We start from the raw sequence: 26,973 nt of genomic DNA, 5'->3' as shown, positions 1-26,973 counted from the left end.
ATTGTCATCGATGAAAATAATTTTTAGTTGTATTAGAATAAAGAGTGATGTTATTTACACTCCAATTTTGTTATCAGCACTTCACTGTCCCATTTTTATTTTGATGAGACCATATTATCTTTACCCTTATTTCTTGATTAAATCTGGTGAAGTTAGCTCATAGGCAAGGAAAAGAAATTAGGGTAAAGGTAATATGGTCTCATCAAAATAAAAATGAAATAGTGGGAGTGCAAATAACATAATAAGAGTGTAAATAACAACACTTCAAAATAAATATCAGGCTATATAGTAATTTCTGGTTTTGCTTGATTCTTGTTTTTACATTTTTGTCCATTTACCTTAATGATTCTAACACGTTCGATTAGTGAAATGGATGATCATACGGCCTTGTTTGGAAGAAAATTGTTACGTTTTCTGTGAACATATTTTTTAATCATTTTTTTATTTCACATATATCAAATCACTATAATAATTTTTTTACAATAAATCCAGTAAAATACAATCCAAACAAGGCCAGGAGCTAGAAGAAACTACGACCATATTGAAAAAAAAAACCCAAAATGAAATGAATTCGGATCATAATTTTTGAAAAATTGGCTTTATGGTCTAAGAAGTCATTCCTAATCATTACCCAATTCCAGCTGTAACTGGAGCGCTAGTGCAGCAAAGTTTCAATCATGAAAAGGGAAAAGGGTTATTTCCTCTAAAAGGCAAAAGCATATTGCAAGAAAGCTTTTTTATAAAGGAAATATTGGGAGAGAGTATACGTTAATACGTGAAAGTTGAATTGTATCATGAAGAACACAAGAATCATATCAGAGCTAAGGTGGACAAAATGTAAAATTGGTGACACTTTGTAAAAGACAGACAAAGAAATTTACCCAAGGACGTCCAACTCTAACATGAGAAGTTTGAAAGGGCAAAAGTGTTTCTAAACTGGGGTAAAGAGCACATTATTTTCCCTTCCTCACATAGAGCCTCATTGATTTGCAATTACTTTTTGGAATCACCGTGGAACTCTCCACCTTAATCACGCAATTCTTGCTGGATAAATTTCAGCATTTGCTTAATGAAATCCTTTAATTTTTGTTTATGAACAACAAAATCAAGTACTTTGATTTTCAATTCGAATCCAAGTCCTTGTTTGTCCAAAGAAATAAAGAATAGAAGCGCAATGTGGTTTTCCACTTTTTCTTGACATGCTTTAGTCCAGGTTGATAAGGCAAAATATTTCTCTCCTCTCTCCTCATTTTTTTAATATATGAAAGATCAAATTGCACAAGAGAGATAAAAGTAGTTTATATATATATATATCCTAACGTGACACTCAAAATTCAACTAGAAGTAGATATTGCTTGCAGATAACCTTGCCATGCATTATTCTAGGTCTTGGATTCCTTTTTAAACAGCGAGATCAGAATTGTTATTATCTATCTGACTTCTTGTATTTATATCCTAAAGAAAATTATGTGTTCGTGAATTATCAGAAAGACTTGACCATTATCTTATTCTTGTATCAATATGTTAACATCGGTAATCTCCTTGTCAAGTCATTATTCTTAATCAACTGCATTACAGAATACTGTAAATCACCAAACATAAACAGGTTTCACTGTCAATTAAATCAAGATAAAACCAAACGAGATAATAAAACAAGATTTCAGAGATGATGAATAAGCAACAAATAAAAAACAAAATTCAATGCTATTTGGACTTGAAAATCGACATATCAATGAAACAGACGATTACACTACATATTTATGTTGGGATCAAAATCACCTTCTCTTCATGCAGATTTCCCCCATTGCAACGCATTGAGATCAGCCGAAGTGTGAAAACCATTGTCACCATTGTAAACCAAGCCAGAGCAAGCATCCATCTTCCTCCATTTCCAAGCTTCAATTTCCCACCACCAACTCTTGCCTTCTCATTCATCTTCATCTCCATCTCCATCTTTTCTTCTTCCACCATTTCCTCATTACACAAACAAGAACCATCTAACGATCCAAAACTGGCTTTATCTTTTTCATCACGGCTTCCACAATCCTCAAAGTTTTTCTTATCTTCATCATGATCATGATCATTGTTATCATCAGAAGTAACATAGGACTCCACAGACCAAACTTCACTTTCTTCAAGAAAATCAAAACAATCACTGCATATTTCCTGATCACCTTCTTCTGGCCCTCCAAAAAGCCTTCTTCCTTTAAGCTTTCCAGTAACTAAAGCAGCCCTTCTCTCCTTCAAAATTTCTTGCATCGCAAGATCGTTAGTTCTCACCTTCCAAAACCTCTCATCATCTAATATTATAGGAGACGACCTCCTTCTGTCTCCTTGTAAAGAAGACATCAAACTCCTTGGAGAATTTCCAAGGAGTTTATCACTGTTAAGAGAAGTTTTAGGAATAAAGGAATCAGAAAAGCCTCCTGTAGAACATCTACGCAAATGGGGTCGTGGTTTTGTGTGTTTATAGGTGAACCATTCTTGTTCAAGGTCTACAAATTTTTGGAAAATTGAATCCTTTTGGGATCTTTCAGGTGGGGCTTTTGGGTTTTCCATGATAATGGGATTTTTCTTTTTCTTTTGTGGTACCATAACAATTGATTGCTGTCTGTGGCTTTTCATGCATGGTGGGGTTTGAGTTAGACTTCAGTTTTTGCTACGAAAGTGTAATCATGGACGCGATAAGAGCGGGAGTTAGCCACCCACGTCCTGATCGCCCGGATTTTGAATTCGATTTAGAGCTGAAGAAGCTGAGATCAAAATCGTCTTCGTTTTGGGCTTTCGTTGCTGTGGTCCTAAATATAGATTAGGGGCAGGACCAGCTTCTTAAGTGCTTTTTTTTTTTTTTTTTTCTTTAAAGGAGGCCTAAGGCCTAAATACATTGAAGATATGGATAGACCGACAATGAGTCGCAATATATGACGGACTTTGCTAAGCTAATTCCATTTTGCATGCCTAAGTTTACCTCTTTTTCTTTGACACTATTTTGATTTTTTTTATCCTCCCACCGCCCTCCACACCTCTTTTACCCCTAACTTTTAAGTACAAGATTTGAAGCATAAATATGAGAGCGAAGAAGATTGCCTAAGCTTAACTTTGCCAAGGCATGTGCAATGAATAATAGCTCCTGATGCAAACCTTACCAAATTGCCCAAAGTTCAGCAGCTAGACTGTTGGCGCGCCAAAAAAAAAAAAAAAAGAGAGCACAGTAGAAGCAATTTGCAAACATATAAAATATATGGGTAGAGGAGAAGAAGAATGAACACACAAATAAATTACTCAATAATTTTATTAATTCAAAACTCAACAAGAGCAATATCAGGTTGTAATCTTTTGCTTACAACAACTCACAACTCTTAACTTAAAAGATTTTTCTCTATTTACCAACTTGACTGAACTCAGCTTTCCAAAAAAGAATGCATTAGACTTATAGTGTTTATAGACCGTAAAATTTAGTAAACAAGCACAATTACAAACCGAAACTTATTTGGAACTGACTAGAGACTTTTCTAAATTAATATGGAAACTAAATAAACAAGACACTAAAACAAGAAACTAAAAAAAGTAGAAAACAAACAAATAGAATAGCTTAGTTTAATTCTATTATTGTCTCCCTTAAACTAAACTCTTATGATGATCATCTCCAATGCCATCTCGAACTTCAATCTCTGTGGATAATTTAGTTGCTACATAAATAATGTGCTGCTCCAACTTGTAATTGATAATCAATTTCAGCTTCACTCGTGGTAATGGATGAAACATGTACTTTTCAAATAATTTCATGGCTTAATCACTTCTGTCAAAAAACTCAAACATGTTCATTCATTCTTGATTAATCCATTATTTAATTCATTTACATAATCAAGAAAATCTCCCAACACCACAAAATCATAATTTTCACCAACCAAATTTTTAACATCACCATATTTTTCGTTTAATTTTTTCACACTAACAATTTCATTAACTTTAGTAGTACCACAAATTTCAACTAAACCATTCATTCTACAATTATTATCAACCAACTCCATCACTTGATTTGTTTTTTCAAACAAATATCAATTCTAATAAAGTCAATATTTTTTACCTCGGTACGATCTTCAATCACAATTTCAATTTCACCAGTAAATTCACTTCCTTTCTCAATCACTCATGAAAGTTCATTTTGAATCACAAATTTTCATCTTCAAGTGCACCTACAATTTCTTCTCTCTTGGTCACATTCAAAAATTCTTTTTCTTACTTTTCATCACAAATTTCTTCTGTACCATGACCATAATAAGAATTTATTAAAATTTTCTAAGCCTCCCTTGCCATCTTTTCATTTATGAATTTTTTGAACACATGCAACTAGACTTTCATACTGAGATAGTGAAATATCTTGTGATTCAACTGTCTATATCTCTCTAACTCTTTAACTGCATTGGTTGATGATTCCGTACCTACTCTCGATTCCGTGAACCCCATTTGGACAACATCCTAAACTCTAATAGTTTGAAAAAATGTCTTCAAATACAATTGTAAAGCGTCCTAAACAAATACAATTGTAAACCAAAATTTATTTAGAAGTGATTTGAGATTTACTAAACTAATATGAAAATTAAATAAACAAGACACCAAAATAAGAAACTCAAAGAATTAGGAAATAAATAAATAGAATAGCTTAGTTTAATTCCATCAAAGATTGGATGACAATTCAATATTAATTACAAAGCCAAAACTCCACTTGCCTTAACCATCATCTCTAAGCAAACCACTCCCTCCTGCCATACCTAGGCTGGTAACACTCAACAATGTCTCATCCACTACAACGGTAACACCCAACAAAAACTGATAGGCACTTTCCATTGAAAACTAACAAAATTTGTTCTTACCCGGTTCGCGTAATGTGCGTAAATTAGATTTGTCATGGAGACCGACTCAAGCGTATCTTCATAGTCAAGGACACATATGACTGCTGGTGGTATTTTTCCTATCAATAGATTTGTCAGCTACAGTTGCTAGTTTCTTTTGTTGCTGATCTGCTGGGTAAGTTAGAACCGCCTTACAAATTTGCACAATTTTGCACCTCCACTTCCCGACAGAATACTTCAGGTTGTTTGGCAATTTAGGTTTGCCCTTTAACTGGGCAGGCATCCATGGAGGAGCAGACTGAAGTTTCTCACGGTAAGGATAAATGGATGGTTAATGTAACTTCTCTCCTAACAACAAACCCTGCTTTATTTTGCACCTCCACTTTCTGACAGAATATTTGTCAATATATATTTGCCTTTCAACCAGGTATGAATCTATTGAGGAATAGACTGAAGTTCCTCGGGTGCAAGGATAAATGGATCATTCACTTTTGGCTATAATAATCTCCCACACATAGTCCGGAAGCCTATGGTCAGGAAACCCTAGCACTCGATAACAAAGACGCATATATAACAGCTAGCACTTGATACGTTTGGATTATAAACAATGGACGAATGTGTATAAAATTTAAAGTTGGGAGCAGGTGAATAAAGGTATAGAAAATTAAGTAGATTTCAAATGCTTGGAGGGTCTAAATTAAATCTAGGGTTAAGAGAGAGAGAGAGAGAGAGAGATAATAATAAAAGTTTAGTTTAGCTAGAATGTGTCTCAACTCAATTGTTTAGTCTTCTAAGAATACACTTAAGGTTAAACCTCCACGTGCTAATTATTTAGTATTTCTGAACCTAAAATATAACCCATGTGCTTTAGTGTAAACTTTTCCAAATAGGTCCAAAACGGATTAAGCTATGGGACCCAAATATTAAGCTCAATCTATCAGAATTGGGCCAGGTCTGTTGACCTCATGTGCATCCCTCGATTGGCTGCCGGTCACATGAATTTGTTTTCGTTTTCGAATCTCAATTTGGGCCTAAAAGATATTGTTCCTTGAAAATGGAAAAGATGTCTCCATTCGATGTATAAACAAAGTAATTTTTGCATTAAATCACACGTCTCGAATCGAATCTCTCGTTTACACTCCCTTTCTTCCTCATTATCATCCAACCAATCTTTCATCCAATGTATAAATTAAGTTAATTTTACTGACCGAGAAGGAAAATAAGCTACATATGAAAGCTGAACTTACAGCGGTATATTAGGTGGTTGTGTGTTTGCTTCCTTTTTTTTCCCCGATAAAAGGGGTTCCATGGCAGAGCAGTGTCAAAACAATTATTTTTAAAAATTACCTCAAATTAGAAGAGGTAAATAAAGATGGACTGATGGGAGAAGGATGATGAAATCAAAATATAGTCCTCAAATATTTGTGTGATGGGAGAGGTAAAGTTTCGTAAATAATACTTCAAAATCGATCACTTGTCAAACATGCATTAAAAAAAATTTCCTCACCAGTCACGACCCAAAAAAATGTCTAAGGACTATGACAAAGCACCTAATGCATCATCTGTTTCATTCACCACCAAGAAAGTATAAGGCCACCACACACACACACACAAAAAAAAAATCAACCAAATTGATCGATACTTGCAATAATAATACTCCACAAGAATAGCAAGCAAAGTGGAATTTACTTCATCACCAAAAGGTATCGTAAAAACTACATTTGTTAAAATATGCACTTCTCCATTCATTGATGCCGACTTGTGACTTTCAGGCACCGACGTGGTAAGTAATGAGTAGGGTTGTTCAAAAGAACTGTTTGGTCCACAACGGAAACAGAACCAAACCGACTTAAATAAAGCTCAAAGGGAAGACATTAACAGCTTCAATGAGATAAATAATTGGTGTATATATATTTTAGAATTGAAATTCTTTTTGTGTGAAATTTTAGAATTTACTTGTACTACTTTTCTTTAACTTCTTTTCTAGTAATTTCGATGAACCATCTACGATCTTCAAGACACTTGAACAACCATGACACGTAATGTCATTGTTTGCTACTTGCAGAGTGTATATATTATGGGTTGTTATTTGTAAAGGGCAAAATATATATATATATATATATATAGATTGTATCGAAAATGTAAACCAAATTGAAGGCCTAAAATCAAATGAAACCGGAAAATCCTTCTCTCCATGAAAAAGCTTCTCAACATGAATGATACTCGTAATAAGCAACGGCATATGATTAGGCCAACTTGATTTTGTAATTTCCTCCCTTGCTTTGTCTGCCATGTTGTGTCGTGATGACATGTCATGTGAAAGCCTTCGCACTTTGGAGCAATACTCAAAAAAAACCAAACTAAGAAGATCCCTAATGATCAACAAGAAGATGACGGCCTTGTTCTCGTTCAATTTAGATTTTGTAAAATCTGATTATAGAAAGTGATTATAGAGAATAATCAGAATCAGCAAAAGCTACTATTTTGTTGATTATAGATAAAAAAAAAAACTAAAATCTAAGTAGAAAAACAAATGAGAAAATCTCAAAATATAATTAATCATAATCAAAATTTATAATCAGGTAAAAGAATCAATCGAGATCAAACGGTATACCCCCAATGGGATAGAGAAGTGATCCGAGTTTTCTTCTTTTATGGCATTCCAAACTTGTTCAAAAGCTTTTTTGGTCGAAGAGTTAGGTATTATGCTTAAAGCAAGGGGTAATGCACAACGCATTGACCATAGTCCTTAATTCAACTCTCTAGTGTGTAACCACTCGTTAATACTCACTCCGGAGCATGCTTCACGGCTACTCATTCGTCCTAACTAGCCAAATAGTAGAATCTCTCCGGGAATTAATAGGATGAATTACGCGAACGAAGAATGCATATGTAATTGGATCAGACAAAACTCTGATTGTGTCACGAAGCAACGAATTCATTGCACGCATTGATTTAAAGAATATGCGGGAATGGAAACTTTATGTTACGGGCATTTTTTAGGGGGAAAATCGTCCAAAACGTCTCTCACATTTTGTAAAATGACTTTTTTCGTCCCTCACTTTTAAAAGTGTAATTTTATATTCCTTACATATTCACATCGGTCAAATTTAGTTCCTAACTAGATTTCCGATTATTTTTTGGCCGGAATCCATCATGTGTAAGGCACGTGATCATTTTTGAAGGGTAAATTTGTCAAATTATATTTTACATAATCTGATCTATAGTCATCCACATTTTATAATATAAATTTTTTCGTCCCTCACATTTTATAAAATGATTTTTTTCATCCCTCACATTTCACAAAATAAATTTCTCCATCCCTCACATTTCAAAAAATGAATTTTTCATTTCTCACTAATTATGTGTGTGAATACATTTTTTTAAACACATGTATATGTCTATTTGATTTTGCTTAATAATAATAGCATAAACACATGTATGTAATTGGGCCCAACTTTTGTGGACTACCCAACTTGTGGACTATCTTCTCTTTTTGTATAATTATGACTAATATTTACCAATAGAACCTTAATTTGCATATTCTTATTGTATTTTGATTGAAAATAGCTTTATTGGCCAATTTGACAATGAATGCAAGATTATTTACTAGCTAATACTAGATGAAATCAAATGATCAAGTATAATATATGGTATTCGTATTGTTAAGTAAAATCAAATAGACACATACATATATTTATGCTATTCGTATTATTAAGCAAAATCAAATAGACATATACATGTGTTTAAACAAAATGTATTCACACATTTTTTTTTTAGGGTTTCCCTCACATACGTAATTAGTGATGGATGGAAATATTCATTTTTTGAAATGTGAGGGATGGAGAAATTCATTTTGTGATATGTGAGGGATGAAAAAATCATTTTATAAAATGTGAGAGACGAAAAAATTTGTTTTATAAAATGTGGAGAACTACATATCAGATTATGTAAAATATAATTTGACAAATTTACTTTTCAAAAATGATCACGTGCCTTGCACGTGATGGATTGCGGCCAAAAAATGATCGGAAACCTAGTTAGGGACTAAATTTGACCGATGTGAATATGTAAGGGACATAAAATTACACTTTTAAAAATGAGGGACGAAAAAAGTCATTTTACAAAATGTGGGGGACGTTTTGGACGATTTTCCCTTTTTTAGGAGAGAACAAAAAGCCAAGCAGATGCTCAACTCGCTTTTTGTATTTGTATACTTTTAGGTTTTCTGCACAAGAATAACTTATAATAGAAGAAAAGGATCCTTCCTACTCTTTCTGTCTCAATTTAACTTGGTATATATCTTCTTCCAAGCACCAGCATCCAAAAAGGCAAAGGACAAAACAGAAAGGAAAACGAAAGCGTAGAGGAATAACATAGATGTAAAGACATGCTATTAAATTAGGGCACAAAGTAGTACAATATTGTTGGAACCTTCAGAAAATACATAAAAGAAAAAGCAGTCTAACTCTCTACAAATATATTTTAAGAGTTAATTTTATATACGCTGACAGTGTATATACTAACACGGTTGGATGCACGATACATATGTAAAATTTGAATTTCAAATTTAAATTCAGATTATGTGTCATGCATCCAACGGTGAAAGTGTATATACTATCAATATATAGAAGATTAATTCATATTTTAAGACACTTTTTTCCACTAATAAGTAACACCAAAAGTTAACATCACTATACTTTTCTTTCTTGTGTTTATGGAGAAACAGCCAAAGGTTGAACGTTGTGGAGATTGGAACGAGTGAATTTGGATAGTTTTTAATATGTAAGTCTGCAAGCAACTACTAGGGCTTACAAATGTTAAAATACTTTCCTTATAATGTCGAAAACCCCTCTTGAGGTTTCTGATAATTTCACCTAGTACCCTTAAGATTTTCAATATTACACTTACCTCTCTTGGTCTTTTAAATGACCATAATAACCTTAACATATCAATATTTTTCATGCAATTCAATAATCGGCTCCTAATCTTGTGTATATGAATGCATTTCACACAATTAGACATTAAACAAAAAAAAATAAGGTTCATTCATAGAATAATCAATTATGTCATAAACATAATTTTAAACATGTTACAAATTAATTTTAGTATTGCTCGGAGGATCTAGAGATGAATAGAAAAAGATGCGAGTTGAAGGTTTAAGAAGACGAGGTTGGTGTTAGTACTTCAACGTTTAAGGGATAGGGTGTTATATTAATGCAGTTAGTGAATTTTTTTTTAAACTTAATAGTGCTGTTTTTTTTTTCTTTTGATTAGATTGAGGTTTTAGAGTTTAGGAACTAATGGTGATGGTGGTCACGAAGATAGTGGTACTAATTTGGGATGTGAAAATATGGAAGGTTTAGAACAGTGGGGATGAGCGTTAATGCGAGTTTATGATGTTGTATATGTTCCAATTTTTTAATAATTTTATGAGAAAGTAAAATGAACTTCACAATTTTGTGAGGGTATTTTGAGTTATTCATTTAAAATTTTGCCCATTAAACAATTTTTGTTATCAAAATGGTAATTAATGGGAAATAAGCGTAATTTTTGAAACTTCGAGAGAACTAGGTAAATTTATCAAAAACTTCGAGAAAGATTTTCGAAATTATCCCTAAACCATAACTTCGAACCTCTGTTTCCAGATTCAAAAATCTTGATTGATATGGAATAATAGAACAATCTTTTTTCTAGAAGCCGTGGCTGCCATGTTAGGAGATTTACAGTAGTTGTGGCATATGAATCAAGAATTAGGTAGCAACTGTTGAGGGAGAAAAAAAAAAGTACAAAGGGCCAAAATTACCATGTGACCGACTCAGGACACAGATTACGGCCGCTGACTAAAAAATGCCAAAGGGGAATCCAATTGAATGCTAAAGACATCAAGTACCCATGTTGGACGTACTGGCATGATTATAATACTTCACTGTTTCCCTTGTGATTGCACCCTTTCTAAATTTGTAAGAAACAAAAAATAATTCACCAAAGATAACCATATAGAGCATCACAGAAGTATGAAAACATAAAATATGAAATTGAAATTAGGGATAATTTAAAAAACCTCCCTTGAGATTTCAAAAATTACACTAATCTCCCTTGAACTTAAAGTTTTGGTAACAAATCAGTACAATTCAGAAAAAGTACTATTAAAAAGTATTTTGAGGAGTGAGATGATAATTTTCTTCCATATATACCCTTTTCTAATTGTCCTCAAGGTGTATTACTAAAGAATAAAATAATTAATAAAAGTCAAGGGATATAAGTAAATTTTGAAAAGATGTAGCAACTATAACTCGAAGCAAAAATGGTCTCTGTACATAGCTAGTGCAAATTGTAATGGCCATAATTTTTGTCATTTGCAACTATATATAAAAGACACAACTAACTCTATAATGCTATTAAATTATTAGTATAAGCATCTAAATTTGGGTAAAAAAAATTAATCCATTATTTTAGTTGACGAGGTGAAAGTAAGAGTATTGGTGCAGAAAACATACAAGTCTTAGTCAACAAATCAACAATTAAAGGCATGACTAGTTTTGTCTAAACACAAGATTCGACAAAATAAGTCAATCAGAAAATTTTTCTATTTCTCTGGCTCATAAGATCTATCTATGCAGACTAAGTTTGTTTGGATTGTAAGTTATTTGGGATATTTTTACTGTAGCACTTTTTGTGATGTGATGTATGTGAGATAAAGAGGTAATCGGGAAGATAAAAAGGTGTATTGGAAATTGTAATGGTGATGTAAGCAAATAAAATTGAAAAAATAATGCTCAATCCAAACAAACCCTTATATAAGGTTGTCTGTCCTGACAATTGTCAAGTGATATCAATCGCAAAGATAGCGCCATTTTAGGATAGCAAGTGATGCCATTTTTTAATTGTAATTATGGTTGCCAATCTGATATGAAATAATCATTTTTTGGTTTAATTAGTTAATCTTATTTATTTAGTGCCCTGACCTTTTTTTTTTGGTCAAATATCTATTTGTACTAAAGTATAATGTTTTAGGGCAAAATAGTACTTTCACTATATCTTATGTAAATAATGGGTCCAAATTTCTGATAAGGGAGTTTAGGTCCAAATTTCTGATAAGGAAATTTAGTGTAATTTTTAAAATCTCAGAAGAGGTCATTGAAAAAAATATCAGAAACCTCAGACGAGGTTTTTAAAATTATCCCTTAAAATTAAAATTAAACTTAGTGCCACAGAATCGTTGATCGTTTGAATATGTCAAGATATATAAAATCCCCTTGCATGGCATCATTAAAAAAATCAACAAGAGAATGTTGAACTAGTGGTGAATTTAGCCGCCTCCACGCTACCTACATTAGCCAGCCCTACAGCCGTTGGTATTCAGTTGGAACAAAAGAATTTGACACGGGTATAAAAAAGGTCGCCACCAACAATACCGATGTGACAGTCAAGCAGGGAATATATCCCAGACGAAGAGGTTTCACCTTGGCCGCTACAGTTTGTTAAATCTCACCTACCCACTAGTTTACCCACCACATCTTCTGGTTGCGCTTCTTATCCAGTTTACCTTCATTTGTCATAAATCTTCTCCATTTGCGTGAACCATGCATGAAAACCTTGGTTTTCGCTTTTTTTTTTTTATCAATTTCTCCAAAAGCTTGAAGTAAGTGATCTAAAAAAGACAGCTTGGGATGACACTCGACAGAGTACTTACTGGAACTAGCCAATAACATATGACCAGTCTCAGATAATTTCACATGCGATCTTTTTTATTCTTTGAAGGTCCAGCTGATATCTGATTCGATTCAAAGAAGGTCAAGATATTCTTTGAAGGTCAAGCTGATATCTGATTCGATTCTGGAACCCATTTTATGCATTTCTTCCTCCTAATTCAACTCTCGAACCCTCGAACCTTCTCCTAGGTATTGGAATTTCGCTCGTATATTTGCTAATATGTTGAAGATGCATTATTATCATTTGAAACACCTTAAAACTGTTAAAAAGCCGGAATTCTGACTCGTTTACACTTTGAAAAGCAATCTAAACTTTGATCCCAAATCCATATGTGCGAGACAAAAATCTCATAACACAACGTTAGGACCATTCATAGTGTAGCTTTCAAGGAATTAAAGCCATTGCCATTTGCCACCCACCCTTCTGATTTGAGGTGTTGATGATTGCAATGAAAGGTGCAGCATCTCAGTCACTTATTTAACACATGGCCCATACCTTACTGGAAGTCCCCACTTACCCATACAGTGCAATAGAAGACAATGCAGTTTCCACCTACCATCATCAAGAGAATCAAGAAAGCAAAAAACAGTTCTAACAAAACCACTTACTTAATTAATAATACCAGCTAAGAAAGAACAATATGAAATTCAAGTACAAGAATTAAACCATATACTATATATTAATTATATACCATTGTCTTATGTAAATTATTTATTTCAAGTATGCAACAGAGTTTATATATATATATATATAGTACTGCTAATAAAGAAAACAAGATGGTACAAAGCCGGCCCTCACAAAATTCTACAGCTTCCCTGCAGATTAGGTTTATGCTAAAGGACCCCAGACAGGGCCACATGTGGAGCACATCAAGGTGTCAAGGATGAAGGGGGCCATGGACATTCCAACCCCATGTGCAACGTCCCTCCCAATTTTACCCCTCGTCTTTCTCATCATTTACATTACAGAGCATGCATGAGGGTTCTCATCACTGAACATCTGTGGAGGATACGCTGGATATCCATAAGATTCTTGAACATAGGCTGGATGATGAAGCTGATGATTGTTCTGTGGATGATAATAGTAGAAATCATTCTGATGATGGTTTTGCGGATGATAATAGTAGAAATCATTCTTCTTCATTTCCAATTTAGGATCACCTCCTTCTTGTCCAGCTTCTTGTTTTGGCGGCTGCTCTTCACCGCCGCCGCCCAGAGGCGGTGCACCGTCTTCCTTTTCGGCTTTTTTGCCATCATCTTCACCTTTCTTGCTCCCCTTTTCGCCGCCACCGTCGGCTTTTGCCTCTTCTTTTCCTTCCTTAGGTTTCTCTTCCTCCTTTTTCTCAGGTTCTACCTTAACAATTTCAGCATGTTTATCTGTCCCCTTGTAAATAAGATCAACCAGCTTAGGTGGCTCGAATGCCCCTTTGACAGTCACTTCGGAGCTGTTTAGATCTGGCTGTACACTTTCAACTCCTGTAATTGGAGAATTTTAATGGGATCAAATTAGATTCAATTCATTATTATAATTGATCTTTACATTATTGATACGGATGGAATCCAAGAAAGTACAAGATTCGACTCGTTGTTAAGAGCATTGAACCAAAAAAACTGTCAACAAATTAGAAAAGAAAAGGTAAGAGAGACTACGGATTGACTTCAATTCTAAGGAATTCAACAAAATCCGGAGCATTTGAATATTTTAATCCACTTAAGAATGCATAGGTTGTAAAAAAAAAGAAAAAAAAAAGGGTTAAGAATATTATACCATAAAAAACATTGACACACATTGCTAAATTTGGAGATTCAAAAAGAAATGAAAATTATCCTCTACTTTGCAAACACAGCTGAAAGGGGTAAAGAGCATGATTAGATAATACGTGTCTACTCCTAATATTATACGTGTCTACTTTCTGAATAAAGCTGAAAAGTGTAAGAGAAAAGCATAATTGAAATGCATTTTCATAGACAAAAAGACCAGATATACAGGGCAATTTAAAAAATTACAAAATGCAAATGCAAATTTAAATATAAAAGAAAATGAAATTACCTTGCATTTTCTGTATACGCTTCTTCATTTTTTGAGCACAAGCCTCACAATGCATGTGAACTTTCAAAACTACAGTAATCACAGGAAGCTAAAAAAAAAAAAAAAGGGAAAAAGTGAAACACCAAAAACATGAGTTTACCTCTGTTATCGTTTGACAAGAAAAAAAAAAAAAAAAGAGTTTACCTACCCTCAAAAATAAAATCAAAATGATAAAATGTGGAAAGTATTGATGTGAAATATTTAAAGCAAAAAAATGGGGTAAGATGTTGAAAGAAATTAGAAAACCTCTTCTTTTTTCTCTTCAGGTTTAGGAACTTCTTTCTCTTCAACCTTCTTGGCTTCCTCCGGTGGCCGCGGCTTCGGAATCGGAGAAAGAAGCTGCACTTGGCGGTGGCTCTTCCTCTGAACCCTCTCCAAAACCTTGAGTGGATCTGCCTTATCACCTTTCACCACCACCTTACTTGCCTTGCAATCAGTCACAACATCTTCCACTCCTGATAAACATTACAAAACATTTATAAAATATAAAAACCAATATATTTATAACCAAAAAAAATTCAAAGCATTAGAGTTAAAAAAAATTATATGAATAAACCGAAAGATCTTTCACCATCAAAGCCTTTGAGGCATCTGCGAACTTTTCGAGCACATCCTTCACAATGCATGTAGACTTGTAAAATGATTTCTTGCGGCGGCGGAGTAACAGGGGCAGCAGCAGCTGGCGGGCTGTCTTTGTCTTTGGATTCCACGGCGGCCGCTTTCTTTTCATCACCTTTTGGTGCTTCATCCTTCTTGTCTCCCTCTACCACCTTAGCTTCCTCTGGCTTCTTTTCCTCGGGCTTCTTCTCTTCCTACAATCAAGAAAGAATCAAAATCATGCATATCTCTTTTCCAATGACGAAATGAAATGGACTACAAGCAATCATAAAATATCCAAAATCATGATGGGCTTTTTCCAATACTTTCTATCAAATTTGGATGGAGAGGAAAGAGAGCTGAAACACACATACCTCTCCCATGGGGTTTTCCGGTGGGGGGAATGGAATGAGCTGATTATGATAAGCTTGGGGAGTCACACCTCACAAGAGACACAAACTTCACGAACTCTATACCCTCCTCTCTTCCACTAACTTTTTAAGCATTTTCTTGGGGTTTTGTTGGGCGGATAAATTACTTGAGGAGTACTTTACTTATTCTAATTATCAATTTTGACCCCACATCTATTTTAAATATTAAATTGATCCCTCAATAATATATTTTATGGAAAATCAATCATTTATGGTCAATTTAAAGTTTTACTTGCCTTTTTTCTCTTGCATTTTGTTTGGCAAGAAAAGTAATTGGTTGTTACAAAGAAAATTAAAAGCATACCAAGTTAGTGAATAAATATTTTTACCTAAATAAAAAAGGAAATACAACAAAATTTGCTCATAGTAACCAAAATAATGATCATAACAAGTTTCAAATGATGTCACTTTTACGATAATTTTAAAATAGTTTATTTATTAGTATGATAAGTTGATTAACACAACATTTGAAGGGTTCACAAGACTCTTAGAAAAAGAAGAGAGGAGGAATGACGCAGAAAAGGAGAAGAACAATAAATATTTCTCGTAAATTTAGAATTTAATTATTAAATTGGTGAGTCATTTAAATTTACCAACTAAGCACCCCTTAGTAATTGAGTTTGAATCTATATTTAATCTTAAATGAGTCTAAACGAGTGAACCAAATCCATCTACTTAATACTCCGCGATTAAATGGATTCAATATGGTCACTCATTTAGATTCAACTAAAATTTATATCCAAATCTATTTATTAATGGGCGAATTTGGGTGCGTGCATCAACATTGACAGCTATACTATTGAGGAATAAATTTATAACTCGAAATAGATGAGTGGCAAAACGATTGACCTTTGAAATAGTTCAGGACTCCATAAGTAGTTTATTAAAATTTTAAATTTCAGAAAAAAATGAAAAAATGGAAAAAAAAAATTAAATAAAAGGCACGATTTTCTAAACTGGAAAAGGCGAGTATGGGGAGGTTGTTGGCATTCTTGGCCATCAGATCTAGAGAGCACTGATTATCGTCATCATAACTGACGTGGCAATCAGAGAGATGGCACGTGCACGCGCCACGACGCTTGCGACTTGGGAACTTCGGTGCACTGTGGTCGGGTCTGCAGTGTGCACTCACTCTTTTGGAGATATTCAGGTGTTACTTTACGCTGCATTATTTGGACTTTCACAACAATTGCCAGCCGTCCGTTCATGCGTTTCAACAATTTTTATTGACGTCATCAGATTTGGTTTTTAGTTTTGGAGTTTATCAGAATTTGTGAAGGCTAAAAAGAAAGCGTACATGCACTTGACTATTTATCCACAGGGTTAAGTTCATCAGTCTTAGTTTTTTGTCTAATTCATAATTCGGATAAATTGAGCATTACACTTTCACACTCTGCCCCTTTCTTTTTTTTTTTTTTTTTTGTCAACACAGGGATGTCCGGATCAATCCTTACGGGACCCTTTTCACTTCCACTAATTAAGAAACATCACTTTTTTTTAAAAAATGTTTACATATAGGTTGTGATCATGAGCAGTGTATATAGGAATGGAAAAGAATTGAATTATCAGTTTGGATGGTTGTTTCATGAGATATTTTTGGAAGAATTTGACTGTACCATCTTTTTTTTTGGTAAATGTGTCCATGCTATAGAAAATTAACTTAAAACAGTATTTCAAGGGCATGTCTGGGTTGGATGGTAGTGTAAAAGAAATTAAAAATAAGAGATTTTAAATTCAAAATCTCTCACTAATAAAAAATATTATATTTAAAAATTTCAAATATAAGTAATATGATTATAAAACGAAAAATTTGTCCAACCAAACAAAGAGATTATTACTTTATTGCTCTTTTAACTCTCTTCAGATAAGTTGAGATGTGAGGAATTAAAGATTTTTTTATTTAAATCTCCACTTTTCTTACTCTTTAAATTGCACTCCTTCCCTGCTAAATAATTAAAAACAAAGGTACTCTTTTGTTTTTTCTCATTTATATCTTTCGTCTCATTTTTCTGGAAAATTTTGCCACGCAAAACTATTGCACCTAGAGGCGAAAGCTCTGGAAATTTCAGTGTCATCTGTCCTCCTTTCACTGCCCTTAAACATATAAACACAAGTCAGTACCAAACTTCATTTTACGTTCTCAATCTGACGAATGTATTAATTAGAACGCAAATCAAGTGGCCGACCAAGGCAGAATCGTCTAATGTGTTCTCTGATATTTCCAGGCAAATGCTAATTCAATGGGAGGAAGAATTGGATTAGTCAATATAGAAGAAAGCGGGTCTTTACGTTTTCTGTCAACTCGTCTCTAATCCTTCTCCAAAATGACACGGTAAAATGCTGGCTCCGTATGGATAGCGTTTTTTGGGATATTTTTTTTTAAAATATTGCACTATAATCTTATATATATAAAAAAAATTTGTCAATGTAATTATTTATTGGGGGTGCTTTTAAAATTTAAAATTTTATTAGAGTATTATTTAAAAATTAAAATACAACCACCACTCACCACCACCACCTACCACTATTACCACCCTTCTCCCCCCCCTCTCTCTCTCTCTCCCTCCTTCCTCCTCTTCTCTTCCTTCTACCGGCCTCTTCCCCCTCCCTCCAGAGAACCCTCCAATCGCAACCATCTTTGAGATCCAGTTGCAAGAGGTTGCGACCATGGTTCACCATCGCGGTTCGCGGTCGCGTCGCGGTCTCAGTTGTTCCACATCCGTCGCGACATATCGGTTGAATATCGGGTGATATGAACATTATAACACATTAAAGTTTCCAAAAATTTTGAAAAAATTACTAAAATTAGAAAATACTGAAAAAGACACAATTTAAAAAAATATCGGAGTCGACTCCGAGTTGACTCGGATATATCGACCGATATCATGTATCACGGATTCGAATCGGTCAATATCGGCCGAGTCAGAGCGAGTCGTCGCGGATATGGTGATATCCGTGATTCGGGAATCGGTATCGTACCGGTCTCTTCCGTTTCAGATACGACTCGGCCAATACGTATCGGTATTGGCCGATATGGCGAACCATGGTTGCGACCAGAAGGTTCCCTCCTGTCATGACTAAAGGTCGTGACCGAAGCTCTGGAGGGAAGGGAGGGGATCGTTAGGGAAGAGGGAGAAAGGGAAGGGAATGGGAAGAGAAAGAAGAGGAGGAAGGAGGAAGGAGAGAGATGAGGGCAAGGGAGGAGGGGTAGTAGGTGGTGGTGGATAGTGTGTGGAATAAGGAAAGTGGAAGTCTTTTTTTCAATTTAATTTTGTGTTATTTTTAGGTGTAGTTGAATTTATGTGTGTTTTGAGTTTGTTTTAGTAAACTCCACAAACAAAAGCAGTTTGTAATGGAGAAAAATTGTGCAACTCAATGTATAACATCAATGAGCGTCTTTAGAGAAGATTATTTAGCAAAATTTTTTAGAATAATATTGTAACATTCTCCATTTTGTTTTCTTTTTTTTTTTCCCTTAGAAAGTGAATATAAAATGTAAACACGAAAGCTTTAGACAAAAGATTAGAAACTGCCAAAAAAAAGAAAAAGAAAGACCCTCAATATAATGGAATTTCACCAGTTGTCAACCATTTTTCCTAATATGTGAAAAGTTTATAAACCAAAGCACGAAAACAACATTTCAGATTTGTTAGAAATGAGGAAAGCGTGAAGTCATGAACTATGAGGAAGTTGCATTCACCTGAATAATGTGACAAATATTTGTATAATTAGTAATAAAATTAGGAAAACTTTCTGAGATTTTTCACCTAATTTGCAAACATTTCCTGCTTGGTCATAAACATTGGCAGTTCTATGGCTCTCCTAAAACCTGCATAGCCAAGCATTTGGCAACTTCTACTTGGGAACTATATACGGTAGCTCAACCTGCCCATAAACATGATACGTCCAAAATTCCATACTCCAATTTAATGGAAATCTCAATCGAAAATCCATTATTCTATTTCCTTTTAGGGAAAAAAATCCATCATTCATGGACTAGAAAGAAACGTATAGGGCTGCATGTTAATTAATTACGCATGTCTGTATGAAAGCGTTGGTTGCCTGCTATTAGATTTTATGGGATTTCGCCAACTAAAACAAGAGAAAAATTAGAGATTAGTGTAAGCTGATTTTGTGTTTAAACTTGGTGATGCCTTTCTTTCTTTTCTTTATTTTTTTTGTTTTGGAAGTCATTATCGACTCCCTTTGGAAAAAGCTACTTATAATACAACGGATTTTAGAAAAAATAAGTTTGTATACACTGTCAGTGTATAATTCTTTTTAATAATACTAACCGGTTTAATTTATCCAAATAGAAAAATCGAATAAAAAATCCCATTACATTTTTGTTACGAAATTTCTGTGAGAAGGTGGTACAACATTAATACGTGTAATCAATTAGGTAGGCCGTTCTACATGTTATAGAAGTAAATGCAGGGCATAAGAGATTTTGAGGTGGTCCATTAGAAGAACATTATTGCTTGTACTCCGAGGTATGGTCCATCATACACACATTTATCCTCGACATGTTTGGCATATTAAAGCTCAAATTGGAGGATTTCAATCAGGCTAGCTGATGCATGGAGACATGGACCACCAGGCTGATATGATATTGGACGAAAGTTGAATTAAAATTTTCCTGCAGTTTCGTATCATTTATGGAGACGTAACTGCTTCTTAGTCAATGGCTCGTGAGTTTGGAGCTTAACATTAATATTATTGTCCGTTTCATTCTCAATTTTCAACCTTCAGTTTCATCTCTTCTGGGATTGTCCCTATCATGTGTAAGTTTTGGAACGTTATAACGAAGGTGATTTATTTCGGCATTGTGCCTAACTTTATCCAAAAAAATTAATAAGTTTTTCTAAAAAAAAAAAAAAAAAAAAATTTAGCGAGAGAATGATAAAATTTAAGAAACGGGGAGGAAAAGTGAGATTTGAATACAAAACCTCTATCTGTAGAGTTCAGAATACCAAAAATTAATTTTCGGAGCTTATTAACATATCGAAGAAAGACCATATACTTGTGCATGGTAGGAAGACCAAAAATTTTGAAGTTTTTTGAGATTCAATATGGCAAAAGCAATAGATGCAGTGGTTGGAGATGTGCTCGTCTTGATTAGCTAAGATTATCAAGGTTAACTGCTTCACGTATGACATTAATACCCATAATTTGATGATACGAATTTCTTGTGTCTACTCTAAAAACGGTAAATTGAAAGACACAAACAAGCAAGAGATGAGCATCTGGTCTCTAGTCTAGATTGAACTTGCAAAGCATGAGATCGGTGGTTCCGCAGATATCATCATCCGAATATAGAAGGCAAAGAGCCAGACGTTGACGTCAAAACAGGGAAGATATATATGATGCGAGCGCAGAAGATGTTACATAAACGAAAAAATATCATAGAGACTGAATGCGAACTCAATTGTGAACTCACCCTCAATTCTAGTGCAGTTACAAAATAAATTTTCGTTCAATTCTAGTGCAGTTACAAAATAAATTTTCGTTTTCTAGAACTTATTTAACAAGGGTTTTCAGTGGAAATAAAAGAAATTTAACCACAGTGGTATGCAAAGCTAAGATCAAGTGCAATGACAAATCTTATAGGAAAGTTTAGTCGATCGCAGAAAATTTAGAGCCCTTTCGAGAACAAATTCCGGAAAATAAATTTTCAGTGATATATAGGAATGAGTTAACATATCTTCTGTACATGTCTATAAACATAGCGAGCTGTACAGGGTTTAGACTTCATGAGACATGTATTTAGCTCCGCAAATTAATCTATATCCTCAGTATTCATTGGTGAGGTGACATTTTCATAACTTCGCTTATGAAAGAATATATAGCTAATAGAATCTCATGACAAAAAAATGACAGGAATTAGAAGCCATCGCTGTAAAGTAATTTGAATAACTCCCCGTTTTAAACACTTCAATTGATCTAAACTCTAGGTATTCTATAGGTATTTTCTAATCATGTTGGTGACTTCCTCATTTGCTTTTTCCAAGTGTTCGTATTTGCTTCCATAGTTATATCTTGTTTCATATTCTCAAAACGCCTTGATTATATTTCCTCTCGGCTTACGTTCTTGATTGTACGTTCATACATTGTCTACTCTCAAATCGTAGCACGACAAATATTGATCAACTTCTCGTGCAGTTGCCACAGTTCATTGTACTTCTTTTTGTTTTGGTCGGCAAATACTGATCCACTTCTGGTGCAGTTGCCACAGTTCATTGTACTTCTTTCTCGGATACAATAATTTTTATTCTATCCCGATTTTTACTCTATGCTAAAGAAAAGGCATGGACCCAAAAAGATCAACAAGAATTCAGAAGAAATTTAACTGCCACCTGATCAGATATGGATGTCTTGTGCACCCTTTGACAAAACTTTAAAAAAAAAAAAACTTGAATAAAAATACAAGTCAGAAAATTTAATTCCTCAACTTCCATCCAAAGTCACTCCCTAGTAGCCAATTCAACGCAGCTGGCTGAGTTGGTTACCACGGTGCGTTGTACTTGAATTACTCGTTTCAAGCGCTTTTAGCCCGCAAAAATGCAAGACGTTGATCCTTCCTAAGTCGTGGCTAAAAGATGATTTCAATAACCATTGGTATCAAGAAAGATTCTTTACTCAATGTGCTCAAAATTTAACGTTGCTTGTGCATATGACAAAAGCAAATTGCCATGAATGGAGGGAATCAAAGCTTGGGCCATGCATAACTCAGCAGAAAGCAACTACTCATCCTCCGTTCGCTAGTGTTTCTGTTTCCGTGCCACAAAATAGTTGGGCAATTAACCTTCTCTACTGTGGTCCTATTCACGCCAAGCACAAGTATGGCCAGGCAGCTTAACTTTCACCCGAATTTTACGGTCTATACCCAAAAAGAAATAGTTATAAACTTTAGGATTACCAAAAAGGAAATAGTTGTAAATATTTGAAATGAAAAACTCAATTTACTTACGAAATCAAACTTTCAAGGCGTTGCCAAGAATCGGTTGCAAATTGGTGTTTTTGTTACTCACCGTCGGGTTCCTCCAAGTTTTAAGCATGTCATAAGTATTAATTCATCTACACAGAAATTGATGGATATATATATATTTTTTAATTTTAACAACAATGGATGCATCGCTAACGCGACTTAAGCATTAATTTTGGATTGTAATTTGAGTGTAATTTCTGGACTAGTTCGTTACATTTAATCCAGAATGATTGTGGGATCAATACAAACTGATCGCCATTGCAATTAACTGCAGCAGTGACTGCGTATAAGCTATGGAGATGCAGAAAAGAAAGTTATTTACTACACAGATATTATGCTTCATGTTCCCTCTGTATCTGGTGGAGTCAGTGATTCAGGAAGTGCAATAGGTAACTCCGTCGTGGAAGGGAGTTCGAAGGTAAAAAAAAGAATTGGGATGTAGCAGTCGACTGGGGCTTTCTATGTCCATATCTTACTAGTGTCTGTACAGATTGTTTACGAGACAGCTAATAGCTTAATACCCTTTAAAAGAAACAACATGACAAATAGTTTGATTGAATTTATACTTAGCGAAACTTGAATGTACATTTTAAATTCTTGCGGAAAAAGTTGTTTGTTTTCATTGGAACTGTTGTTGGAACATGACGATACAGTGGCCTTATGCCTCGTTTATGACCCAAAAATAATAGCATAAGATTGCATACTTTTATGCTACTAATATATTTCTTTTTGATGGAAATAGCACTCCTTTATTTCAAAATAATTGTGAAGGAAAAATAGAAGTCAGAAACTCAGAACCACAACTACATTATTGTTCTCTGAATTATTGGTACTTCCCATATCTTATTTTGGACAAAAGATGTTGTAGTTTTGCACTTGGACGTCAGAAAACATGTATGTTTTGAAATAACATCCTGTCATCTACAATTTCTCCACTATTCTCCCAACTCATGGATGCCGCATTATTGAAAAGGCGAAGAGAGCTTTCAACATAAAATAAAAACCCATTAAGGCTCTTCTTCATCAACTTGACAAAAGAAAAAACCTCTGAAAATTTGATTGGAGGTGAAGGTTTCAAGAAAGAGTTGATTGCCTACCAATAAGCTATTGTGGATGTGGGTTCGCCGAGTCTCATAGATGAGACGCTGATGGGTCGTAAGCGATGAGTGAAGATAAAAGAGGGTGCTTTTGCGAAATGACTTGCTAAAGCATTTCACATAAGTTGATTAATTATTTTATTGTATGCCTTTCCATATCCATATCCTTCCTTTAAATCTCATTGCTTAGTGTGACCCTGATTGCGCTGTATTAACTCTCTAACTGACATGTTAATTCTCACGCGGCCAAATTTTTTTATAGGGTAAATTACATTATTATGATTTAGCGCTTTTCACGTAATTTTTCTATAATTTCAAAAGTTATATACTGACATATCATGGTCTAGAATGAAGTATCAAAGCGAAGAAAACTATCCTCTTAATAGATTCAATTGAAATATCAAGTTTATCTTTGTTTAGAAACTAAAATGACTGAAGTTGCCAATAGGTACAAATGTGATATAGATTACAGTTTAATCTCTTATAATTTAGCTTATTTTCGACAGCCCTTCTATGATTTTTAAAAACTGTACATTACCACCTTGTAGTAACCAAATAATTTTCATTTTGACGGTACATGTGACATTTTAGTAACCTTCATTACAAAAGATAAGTTTCATCACTTTGATACTTTAGTTTAAATCTTGAGGGGTAAAGTATACGTTTTGAAATTGTGTAAGAGTTATATGGAGAAGCGTTAAGCTATGGGAGGATAAAATGTAATTTATCATTTTTTTATACTAATTGCAAATTTGATTTTAAGGAAGGAAAAGATTGATTTGTCTTTTAATTTATTTCTTATAAAATAATACTTTTGAGGCAAGATATTGGCCATTTAATGACTATAATGCCCTTTAGAAGGCAACAAAATGAGCACAAAAATTTGATGTGCCCTTTCTCACTTCTTGAAAATTGAAAAATATGCTTACAACATACAGGAATAAAACTTTTCATCAAGAACGAGACAATCTTCTTTTTTCTTTTCTTTTTAGAATGCACGTATACCTCACATGATCTCTTTCATATTATAGTGAAGATCTAATGTTGGGACCATGCCATGTTATACTATTATAATAGTATATGAATAATTGAGGAAGCCAAATGCGATGTAATGTGACTGGATTACTAAAAGGCAAAAGATTCATCAAACGATTTTGGAATAGTTTTGAATCAACTAGGAATCTTTTAATCTCTTACATCAAGCCAGTAAAAGATAAAGATGTACTGCGTAAGATGTCCTTTTTGATATGATATTCGTGCATAAATTCAATCCAATCAAGCATCATAATTGGAGGATAAGGCATCTTATTATTTCTAAAGAAAAACCAAGCTATAAATTGGCCAACTTAAGTCCATCATGTACTCAAGCACTTTATGAATATCTTAGAGATAGCACTAATTAATGCACATAACTCGACATATAAACAAGATAATCACATATACACCAACCTTTGCATGTAATTAAATTTTAGATCAAATTTCACGCTTTTAATGAAATTATATGTGTGTCCGAATAAACGAGTGCTCGAGGCAACAGTCAGACAAATTCATCGAAATGATCTAATAACTACGGTCCACGGTGAACCATTATTCAACAAGATAAAGATTAGGTTACAAATGCCAACTTTGTCACCTGACAAAAAGATTATGTCAACTTCTTAGGAATGCGACTGCTAAGAAAACCAAACAGTTCATTAAGATTTTGCGTCTGAGCTGATAATTTTGTTCGACAACATTTGGGCACATAACTGTTTGCTACCTCTATTAATAAAGTCTGAGCTTGTAACTTTTCTTGGATTCTATAAAACTGATTCAAGGACAAATAGTCGATTGTACTCCTGAAGTATGAAAATCTTGATATTTTGCACCATAAACTTATTTCACAATTTACACTCTTTCGACAAATCCATTGAAATATAGGGTGTGAAGCTGTTAGAATCGAATGTGATATTGCACAGGTACGAACTGCTCTTCATCCTTATGTATTTAAGTTAGCGATTCTCTTGACCATTTCACTATTCTTTCTACCTCATTCGATGAAGTTGTAAACAATGTCCCTCTTGATCGATTCCCTTTACTCTCCATGTGGTTTGTCTAATCGATGCTTCATAAATTGTAGAGTTTTGGAGGCTAACTTTTGTTCTTGGTCCTTTTAATCATGATGATCAGCAGCCTCCATTGCATTCTCGAGAATTCTGATCCAATAAACCGCCAATCACATCTAAACAAATTTGCTTAATTCAATAATTCTCTCGTGTGAAGATGCCACATCTGCTACATGCCATTGGATTTCTGCTTCAGTGGAATGACATGTGGTATACAGATACAATGGAACCCACCAACCAATATCTTGTCCCATGCAACATTCCATGCAAAAACTTGACTCGACATTTGTTTGATGCTCGCTCTTGAACTACAACTGCATAACAAGGTAACATGTTCCAAACTTTTAAGATTGTATTGTTCTAAAATCACTTGAAAACACCACATGGAATCATCGCACACGCGGCTAAAAGCATATGGCTCTGTTTAAGCACCGCTACCAACCAATGTATTTATGTGGCTTAATTCGTTAAGGTTAGCAATTGTTCACCAGTGAGAGATGAACTCGATGCATATTTGAGGTCCTACAACTTTTTGAAGAAAATGAAAAGAGAAAAAGAAGTGAAAGAGGGTAGTGAATTGCATTTGTGGTGGGTGTCTTTGCTCATATTTGGGGAAACAAAGACCAGCAATTATTTAGTGGATATATCAGACATCAAGTTTTGCAAGCGAAAGAATCTTTATGCTAGAAGAGTCTTTTTTAGTAGTTAATATAATGAGTTAATACAAAATTCTTTCTTGAATTGCCAAATTCTCAGATATCTCAAGGGGAATTTGTGATACTATTCCCCATTATAATGTCTAAGAACAAAAGGTCTAATAAAGTTCAAAAAGCTAGATAATGTACATGGATTTAAAGATTTACTCTTTTAGCAGATTTGGAAATTTTAGAATATCCATACCAACCTTTTTTTATAGCGTGCAGTTATAGAGGTGTTTCTAGCAGATTTGGAAATTTTAGATAATATACATGGATTTAAAGTTGGAGGAGGTTTGGGTTGGATAGTAAGGTGAGAGGGATTGTGAGTAGGAAGTCTTGGTTCAAAACCTTATCCCAAAAAAAAAAAAAAGGATTTAAAGTTGTACTCTTCTAGTAGATT

At 34.2% G+C, this 26,973-nt stretch overlaps 1 protein-coding gene across 1 annotated transcript; it reads right to left on the bottom strand.

The window, feature by feature from the left end:
• Positions 1 to 13,215: 13,215 nt before the first annotated feature.
• LOC113741767 (uncharacterized) lies at positions 13,216 to 15,765 on the bottom strand. Its single transcript, XM_027269388.2, has 5 exons — positions 15,629 to 15,765; positions 15,229 to 15,469; positions 14,904 to 15,112; positions 14,619 to 14,706; positions 13,216 to 14,044 (listed from the first exon to the last, which is right to left on the bottom strand). Exons 1-5 carry the CDS (start codon positions 15,635 to 15,637, stop codon positions 13,527 to 13,529), a joined length of 1,065 nt encoding a protein of 354 aa, XP_027125189.2. The 5' UTR covers positions 15,638 to 15,765; the 3' UTR covers positions 13,216 to 13,526.
• Between the last annotated feature and the right edge of the window lie 11,208 nt (positions 15,766 to 26,973).

This window comes from Coffea arabica, chromosome 4c (assembly GCF_036785885.1).
Source record: "Coffea arabica cultivar ET-39 chromosome 4c, Coffea Arabica ET-39 HiFi, whole genome shotgun sequence".
Taxonomy (NCBI): domain Eukaryota; kingdom Viridiplantae; phylum Streptophyta; class Magnoliopsida; order Gentianales; family Rubiaceae; genus Coffea; species Coffea arabica.
This window is presented reverse-complemented; position numbering and strand designations above follow the sequence as displayed.